Consider the following 9613-nt stretch of genomic DNA (forward strand, 5'->3'; position numbering starts at 1 on the left):
GAGCAGTGTTTCTTTCTGTGCTGCGTGACGGAGATAAAACCCTGTTACAGCACTTCCTGTGGGGCACGGTCACAGTCAACTGCCATTTCATTAACCCAGCATATTTAAGAACTATTCAATGAATCTCTCATGTGCACAAGTGCACCTGTGCCACTAATATGCACATGCTACTTTTCCTTAAACAAACCCACACAACTGCACTCACATTCTCATGAACAACGCCTACTCTTATCTCAGCCCCTGGATCCCACGTGCTTTCATTTGTTTCATTTGGAGTTAAAGGCGTTTTTGCTAAAGGACGCTTCAGGGTCTTCCCCGCTGACTGTGTGCAGTTCTCTCTCTCTCACTCACTCCCACGGAAAAGAATGAAAAATGAGACTCCCCCTTTTTTTTTTACTTTCCAGGACGCTAGCACAATTACTCTGTTAGGACAAAATGTGAATGCAATCAGATCTGCAATGTTTTAAGGTGGTGTGCGAGAACCTTCAAGGCTGTAATGCACTAATGGGCCTTATGCTCTGCCAAAAATGTAGAAGAGTGAATTAAGATGTGCTTTATGGAAAAAGAAAGCGACTGGTATCAAATGACCTGAATGCATTCAAAACTCTTCTTAGGTGTCCACAAGAGCAGAGCGAAGTGAAAAAGTTATTTAGGCATTTCACAAGTTACCTCTGGCACCAAAAATGTATACATTTGGCCACACCTAAAAATTTATGAAATTAATTGCTTTAGACAGCTAAATATTATATGCTAGACTTTTTTCTCCAAAATATAACTTTTGCAGGATACCTTCTGAGTTACTTTTAACCACTTTTAACCACTAACAGGCCGTCCAAGATAAGACTGTTTGTTCATCAGAACAGATTTGGAGAAACTTTTATTTAATAATAACATTTCCCGCAGTGAGAAAATCCATCCTCTGTTGTCCTCTCATATCCAAATCCACTGACATTTTTGTTTAGAACTGTTTTTGCTTGTAAATGGTCCTTGATTTGTGGATATTTCTCCAATTCAGATGAGACCGCTTTTTCACTGGAGCATCTTTATGAATTATGCATTTTAGATGATTTTAAGTTCAAAACGCCATGATGGATTTGTTTCTTTATTGTTTCACAAGAAGTTAATTGATAGATTAGAGCTGTTTGGATTATTGAGATGTTTTTATCAGCTGTTTGGACTGTATAAAGAAGTGTCATTTTTCTCACAACTATCTCCCTTCCTCCATCTTCCTATGAGTTAGTCCAAAAGCAGACTGATATTTCCATTATATTATCAAAATGCTGAGGTCAGTGCAGCAGATTCCAGTTAAAGCGCAGTGTGGCACTGATCCCTGGGATTAAAGCATCAGATCTGGAGCCGGTGGTGATTTCGTTAGTTGACTAGTGATGACAGTGAGATTGGGTTTGTGGACAGCCGGTTGAGTCCAAGGTCTTTCTCATGTTTTGCTTCAGCCTGGTTAAAAGGCCTGTGGGATTCAACTGCTCCATCATTTGACTGTGTGGGGATCTCCACACTGGTCAGGGTGGAGCTGAATTCTGACTCGGTTGCATTACTGCAGCAAACACACCTTTGTCACTCTGTAATGAGATCTGCGTCACAGGCTTACACTTTTAATGGATTTATTGCATAGTTTTTAGTCTGTGCCATGCATAATTTCTTTGCAAGAATATTTTTCAGTTTACTTATGAAAATGCACCATATTTACACTACAGTAAACTATCCTTGAGAATTTGTTAACAGGTGAAGCAGCATATTTTGCATGTTTTCCTGATAACCTTATTGCCATATTTTAATTATCATAATGCAAAAAAGATGCCTCTTACTGTAATGGAAATAGATTTATGTTTATTATATTGTTTTATTTTAAAGTATTTTTACATCTCAGTCAAATTGTTTGTACTGCTAGCCAGTAAATCTATCAATAAACTGATCAAAAGTGACAGTAACGAAGATTATTTCAAGGACATTTTTTTTCTTTCTATTCATCACATCCTGAAAAACGTATCACGGTTTTCATCTCTTTTCAAAAAGAATGGTAAAAATGAATAATAAAATGAAAGGTTTCATATTTATTCAAAATAATATTAGAATGATTTCTGAAGTGTCATGTGACACTGACGACTGTCACATATTAAAATATATTAAATCAGTTATTTTATTGTAACAAAATTTTATTACTGTATATTTAATCAAATAAATGCAAACCTGATGAGCATAAAATACTTATTTCATTAACATTAAAATAAGAAAAAAAGTTTTAAATATTACATAATTGTACCATTTAGTTTTAAAGTATTTCAAGTTTTTAGAATATATTAGAAAAAAAAAATGCAATATTTGAAAGATGATCTTGTACGGTTTCCATGAGATTTACTCTCTGTGTAATATCCTAGAAGAATGATTTGCCAACAGGGAATGATGTAATCCATTCCAGTGTAATGACATTCATCAATGTAAATTATCCCACTGCAAAATTAATTATTCCAAAGTCCTGACAAATTTATACCTGCATTTGTTCCCATGCACAGCATCACCCCATGTGTTTGGACTTAATCTGACACATCATTTAACCCTTTTTCTCACATGATAGATAAAGGAGAAACGGAGCCTTTTAGCTTCTTGTCTGTACCTTTATGCAACCACCATTCAGAGACCCTTTTATTGGGCGTCTTATTGATCAGGAGAGGCAGGAATTGAGTTTGGTTCAAATCAGTGAGCAACACAAACACAGCATGAACCAATGGGCCACATAAGTATTGCATGGCTCCTCTGCCTGCCAGGTAACAGGAGTTGACAAAGGGCTGAAGCACTTTACTAAGTGAGCAGGAGTGCTTTTAAGAGCTTTGAATGAGGGGTCATTAGCGCCTGAGTGACTTCATCAGACCAGACCGTACTGCAATTTCCTTTAGCTGCTGCATTGAGGAAGGTGGTGTGCTTTAGTGCGGATATGAGCAAACACAGCACTGGGAATAGCTCTTTTAGCCTATCATCCAACACAATCTAATAACGGCTGCTCTCTGCCTCACGGGTGTTCGATGCCTGAGCATGGCCAAAGCTGGGAAATATCATTATCGGTATTAAATGAGAGCACAGCTTCTTCTATATTGAGATTTGCAGTCAGTTGCATGCTTATTATGAGGTAGGCAGGAAGGAAATGAATAAGTGGATTCATTATTAAAATAAACATGCCTCCGGAGGGTGTTTAAAACAGTTTTTAATAAATGGCCATTCGCAAAGGTCCCTGCACACCTTGAACCACCAGCCTAGGAACAAATTCAACCATTGTAGGGATTGACTAAACTGTTTGTGTGATTTTGGCTCAGATGGTGAGCACTCTTGAGGGAGTATGACCTCTTTTAAATGCCAGATGTGTCATTCATAGTCTCAGTGTGTCACATTGATAACAGAAACATGCTCCAAGGCCTGCGCTCGGTGACGACACACAGAATGCCAGCGCTGAGGTCAGTGCCAGTGCAGATGAAATTTCAGGACCAAATAAACAAGCATCTCTGTATCAACACTAGATTATCACTATGAGAGATCTGCTAATCAAAATATGGAATTGCCGGTCTTTGCCACACCGCATCACTGATTTAATTTTAGCAGCTGTCAAATACAGTCTGATAATGTCATAGTTATCAAACTGTTTATCATATTATCATGTTACAGGTATGGCTCAACAAATGCAAAACATTCAGCGATTCAGTAAATAAGAAATAGTGAAATAGCACCATCTCATGGCACACATTTGATCATAAAATACAAATATTTTGTTAGTGATGGACATTAACTTTTAACCTATTAATAACTTCTTTTACACTATTTTTAAATAATGGCTATAGTTATTGATGCACATCTCTGCTTAAAAAAAAAAGTAAAGGAGATAAACATAGGGAAAATAAACTTCAAAATTCAAATGTATTGTAATATTAGAAGTTCTGTATGCAGTTTGTTCAATTTATATGTATTATTTATTTATCTGCATTATGCATTATATATTGTCCACTGAAAAACACATATCCGTTCCACTAGCTAAGTGGCCAAAAATTCTTAATGCTCACAAAGTGAGGAAGCTTTTAGCTTGCTTCCATAAAAAAAAGCCATTCTAATCAAATCTAATATCACATGCATTACTATAAATTCACAACAACAACAACAACAAAAAAACATGTGCCAAGTTCTCAGAAATTCAGTTTTTGTATTAATTTTTTTTAAATCTATTTCCCATGGTAAAAATTTATTTTTTCCTAAAATCATCAATTATTAATTCTTTAATATCATTAGTTTTTGGGAGTCACACCACATGATTTACTATTTCGCTGGTTGCACCACATGACAAAATATGGTCAAATTTTAAATATGCAGTTGAGTTAAAATATTGTTTTACCTGTGTTGTTATTGTTCACTAAAACTGATATTAAAACAATTACTTTTTCCCCATAATTTAAATAAAACTGAAATAAAATAAAATGTAAATATAAACTTTTGGAATGTTGCCTTGCCGGCTAAATGAAATAAGTTTACATTTAAAGTACTAAAATTACTAAAATTGAAATTAAATAAATCAATGCTAAATATAAAAGTATATAAAAATGGCATATAAATAATACTATAAACAGATTCTTCTTTATTCTTCAAAGATATAATTATAAACGATTATGCCAAACTACTTAAGATTAACTAATTTCATTCTTTCATGAGGCTTTTTTATTATGATATCAGGACAGTTGTATCACCCTAACATTTATGACTTTATGCCCACCCAAAATAATAAAAAGAGAAGGTGTATACAGGTCATTGTATGTGTGAATTGCATTTGTTATTCTTAAGAGCCCGTCATTTTGAGTGTATAAAAAATATGTTTTATAATAAATTAACACAAATGAACTGTATGGCCAAATGTATGTGAAAATTAAGTCCAATGAGAACAAGTGAACTTTTCACAAAAGCACAGTGCAATGATTTACTACTGTATGAGTGAGGACAAAAGCCATACCTGCAATAAATAACCTCAACTCACCTGGAAACAGTTGACTTTATCTTGTGTAGAACTAAGCAAGGAGCTCTGTTTGCGTGTCTTGAGCTCATTCAGGACCCGCTCCCCCTTCTGACAAAAGCACAAGAAATAACAAATGCTGCAGTTCAGCAGAATAACTTGGGTTCCATGTCTGCACACAATATCAAACCATTTTCCATTAAGCATCATCCAAATGACTTGTGCCCTGATGAGGTGGACGCACAGGGGCTATCAAAGTTCACCAGTAGTGTTCACCATCAGCTTCACTACTGAGAGGACACTGGGGCTCTCGAAAGACATAAAATACTTTGTTTATATGTATAAACTTCAATAACAATGTACAAGTTTTCAGTGGAAATGCAGGTAAAAATATACAGACGATAAGACAAACAAACAAACAGAAAGATACACACACAACACGACAGTGCCATCCTGTGTCCAGAATTAGAAGTATTACTACAATCACAAACTATTGACCAAAATAATACAAATTTGACCGATGCTTTGTTTCTCGTCGAACAGTTGTTGTGAAACAGACACACACATCCATCTGAAAACGAAACTAAAGTTTTAAACCATTACATCAACTGTTTCAGGAACATAATTGTTTGCATTATTTGGCATACGACATGCTCGAACATTTCCCTACAATGTCCCTCCCCCTTCAACACCTTTAAATGCATTCGATTGGCTAATGCGTTATGCCACGCCCACTTCAAGTCAAACGTTTCCACAGACGTTTTAGGTGGATGAATGCGCAAAAAACGCTTACTATGAATTTTGGTATAAATTTACCCGGTGGCACATTTTGAATGAAAAATAAACCGTAATAAAATCAATCATACTTATTTATATTTCCTCTTGGAAAAGTATATTTCCGGAATAGATGCAATGAAGATTGGTATAAAAAAATGCAACAGTGAGGCACGGAAAGGAATGGCGTTTTTGACGTCCGGAAGTTAGATGTAGTTCTTTCCAGTTTTTAAATAAAAATAGAAATTAACATTTGAATGAAACAACGATCATGAAACACAACTGTGAATCAAAACACGACAGATCAGACCGTCAATGCTAAATTAATACAGGTGGGTATAGTTTAACCAGGGATTATAGGAAAGATGCTGTTATAGCCACCATCATTACAATAATTTAACATTAACATGATGATCTATATCACAGGTCTCTTGGCATTTTCACTCCGGTATCACGAGAGGGTTAACCCTTAAGACACTTCAGCGAAAAACAACACTAGTTGAAACCCCCCATAACAGACAAGAGTGTGTATAAACCCCAAAACAACACATCTAAGATTATGAGAGAGCTGAAGAACAAGCCTGGAGGACACACATGCTCCCAGAAGACCTGGAAACAGCAAACAGAGAATAGACAACACAACAAGCTGTGGGTATCCGCAGCCAGGCACAACCAATCTAAAAAGATGCCACCGAAGACAGCCATGAGCCAGTCCCAGGAGAGTCTGAGGTGGGTGGGAGTGCTGGCTGACCCTCTGGAAGAAGAAAAGAGGATTGAGATTTATAAAACCAACAGAAGGAGGCAGTATCTGGATGCTCAAGATGATCTCATGGAGAGCTTGGCCTGTCCTGACATACAGTAAAGTTATTGTATTAATGAAACTTATACATAGCACTATATAGATTTTAAAACAATTGCCTTCATATTTAATCTGAACGAAAGGCCTTATTTGTCATACTATATCTGTAATACTTATTCACACTTCTAGAGGGCTCTAAAGAACATCAAATGAGAAGATTACTAGTTGCACTACTTTGTATTTGAAGTAGAGTCTTGTTATCTAGCATGATTTAAAAAAAAAAAATGCAAACATTAAGGACAAACAACACGTCACTTTAAAAATGTATTTATTTCATTTGAACTGTTAATAACCATCTTAAAAGAAATTGGAGTTAAAAATAAAAATTTTACACAGCTACAGATTTTAAAACCAGCACATTTGTGTCACACACTTGATCAATGACTGTGCACAGAATTATAGAGAATTAAAACATGAACAGGAAATAAATAGGGGAAAATGCCACTGATAAAAAGTTTTTTTTTTAAACTGAAATGCTGTTATTTACATTATAATTTATTTCAGACACTGGTCTACAGATGCCTCAGTCTGCAGTTTTGGGCATGACTGAGTTCAGTTCTAATGTGACCCCACTTCTCATTTTCCTTCATGCGGACGATAAAGAGACTGACTTCCTGAAACCAAGCAGAGCTGTGGAAGGCAGCTAGCCTTTATATAAAGAAAACTATGTTTGACAGCATAAGTGTCCTTATGGATAATTACAGTAGTAAAATACACAGACAATGTTAGTTTGAGATGGAATTAATGTTTTCATCCAGATACACTCACCACCCTCTGTGCAAAGACACATACCCAGTTTCTTCAGAAAACACTTTTTAGGCCATAATATATGAACGTTACCCTTTTACAGCTCAGTGAGATTGAACCTGTGAAATAGAAACATATGGAAAAATATGTACTGAATATCCACCTTTGTAAACCAAACCTAAACTGCACCATTGCATTATTCTAATACTTACTTTATGATCGGACAAAAGTTTGCTCTCTAGTAAATCATGTATTTCTGTATGGCCAATTATGTGCCAAAATCAAATCTAACCTTCAAACCAACGATGGCCCAAGATCAGAAGAGAATATCTGAAACCCCATTAAATAAATCAACCACATGTCTACGTACAATTAAAAACCATTGTTGTACATTACCATTGATAACTGATGGAGAAAACACATACAAATCTCCATATGCTGCTCCAAAGCAAACCTTCAAACAGAGCAACACAGTTGCTTACACTTCCTTCAGCTTAAAACAAACTAAAACTGCGCATCTGTCTAGGGATCCCCTTTCCAAATGGCAAAATTTTAAGTCCGAGTTTCCTTTTTTTCCTTCTTGGGTCTCAATGAATGAAAGGCGGTGGTTTATATATGGTGCATATGGGCGTAACTTCAGGCACAGATGCTCGTGTGTCTTTTAAAGACTAGCCTGGCAATCAGAAGCCTGCATCTCTACAGCAGAGAAGAAGCGCTTGGTCAGCTTGTGCCCGTCATATTTGAGCTGGGTGGTGTAGAAGGTCCGGGTGTGTTTGGGGTACACTATGGTGGTGCTCTGGTAGCGCTGCACCCGCTGACGGGGCTGGAACTCCAGCTGGGTCTTGTAATGTCTCCAGGTGCTCTGAGGCAGGGCCAACACCGTCTGGCTGCACATCTCCAGACCCAAACCCATGGGCTGCAGGGTCACGTCCTGGATGAAGTGCCGATCTGAATCATAACGCACTGATGACGTGTATCTGTAATAATATGTGTAACAAGTTAGTTTAACATATGAAATGCACCTGCCCAGAGCAAATCACCCAAATCCCCAAATCATGTGATAATCACAGTAAATCACAGTTTTTTTTACCTTATTTCTTTCAGTGGCAGAGAATCAAGTTCAATTCCTTCACCATAGGACAATGCATGCAAATGGCGATTATTATGAACCTGTAATTATATATTTTTTATTATACATGCATACAAACATATCATTTTAACTATATATCATTTGAACTAAAAATGTATTTACAGAAACATTTAAATAAACCTAAATACCAATATTTAAAATAAATAACCTAATAAAAATGACAAAACACACATAACTGTTTTGTTAATATTTTTGCATTAAGGAACCATACCACATCTGGCCCTCTGTTCTCGTCTTCTGTAATCGGGGTACCAGCCCCGGCGCCCTGCAGTAACCAGACGCTCGGGCTCGGGCTCGGGGGCAGACCGGAGTCAGGACTGTCCAGCGGCCGATCAGCTTTCAAATTCATATCCAGCGGATCGTCGTCACACACATTCCGCAGGTTCAGTCTTCCCACCATTGCTTTTAAAGTTGCTCAACACTTGCGGGGCAGTTCCACAAGTTCTACAAATAATGCAGTTAAATCGAATTATGCGCAAAACTGCCTTTCTCTGTTATTTTCGCGGGGTAACCAGGGCTGACAGTGATCCGGGCGGAGTAAAGCAAACCAGCTGTGTGATGATGCCGTGAACGATCGTCGATAATCCGTTTCGTGGCTCTGACTCACCGCTCCCGTTTCCTCCGAGACTTTGAAACGCAGATCTGAAGCTGCTGCAGATGTGTTTGTTGTAGCCAAGTTCAAATGGCTTTATAAAAATTCAGAGCAAAATGGAAACATTCAGTCAGGGGGTCATCGCCGGGGAAGGTAACGCAAGTTTCCCTGCTTGTCAGTCTGCCTGCATTCAAAATTGTCCGCACTCAAAGACATTCATTGTTTTACAAGCGACTGCGAGAAGGGAGACGCCTTTAAAACTGCCTCCCACTGCTGATTGGAGTCCCAATTACAGAGAGTCAGGAGTTCCTCCCTTTAAACACTGGCCAACTTCACATCAAGCTCAGGAGCAAGTAGAGTTAAAAAAATAAAAATATTCACACAAATCAGTAAAGAAAAGAAAAAGAAAACTGTTTCACTGGCATCTATCGAACCATCCATCCACCCATCAGTTTGTCTGTCTATTCATATATCAGTCATACAGTACATAAAATA

General features: G+C 37.2%; 1 protein-coding gene across 1 annotated transcript; it reads right to left on the reverse strand.

The window, feature by feature from the left end:
- Positions 1–7095: 7095 nt before the first annotated feature.
- LOC113058484 (refilin-B-like) lies at positions 7096–9501 on the reverse strand. Its single transcript, XM_026226428.1, has 3 exons — positions 8738–9501; positions 8467–8546; positions 7096–8353 (listed from the first exon to the last, which is right to left on the reverse strand). Exons 1-3 carry the CDS (start codon positions 8924–8926, stop codon positions 8038–8040), a joined length of 585 nt encoding a protein of 194 aa, XP_026082213.1. The 5' UTR covers positions 8927–9501; the 3' UTR covers positions 7096–8037.
- Positions 9502–9613: the final 112 nt, after the last annotated feature.

Source organism: Carassius auratus, chromosome 40 (assembly GCF_003368295.1).
Source record: "Carassius auratus strain Wakin chromosome 40, ASM336829v1, whole genome shotgun sequence".
In the NCBI taxonomy this organism is placed as follows: Eukaryota; Metazoa; Chordata; class Actinopteri; order Cypriniformes; family Cyprinidae; genus Carassius; species Carassius auratus.

Bases quoted from the DNA above. Each gene is read 5' to 3' on its own strand.
- LOC113058484 (XM_026226428.1), bottom strand. From the start codon at position 8,926: ATGGTGGGAAGACTGAACCTGCGGAATGTGTGTGACGACGATCCGCTG. The intron at 8,547-8,737 runs GTATGGTTCCTT...ATATAATTACAG, and splicing joins AGAACAGAGGGCCAGATGTG to GTTCATAATAATCGCCATTT. The intron at 8,354-8,466 runs GTAAAAAAAACT...ATATTATTACAG, and splicing joins CTGCCACTGAAAGAAATAAG to ATACACGTCATCAGTGCGTT.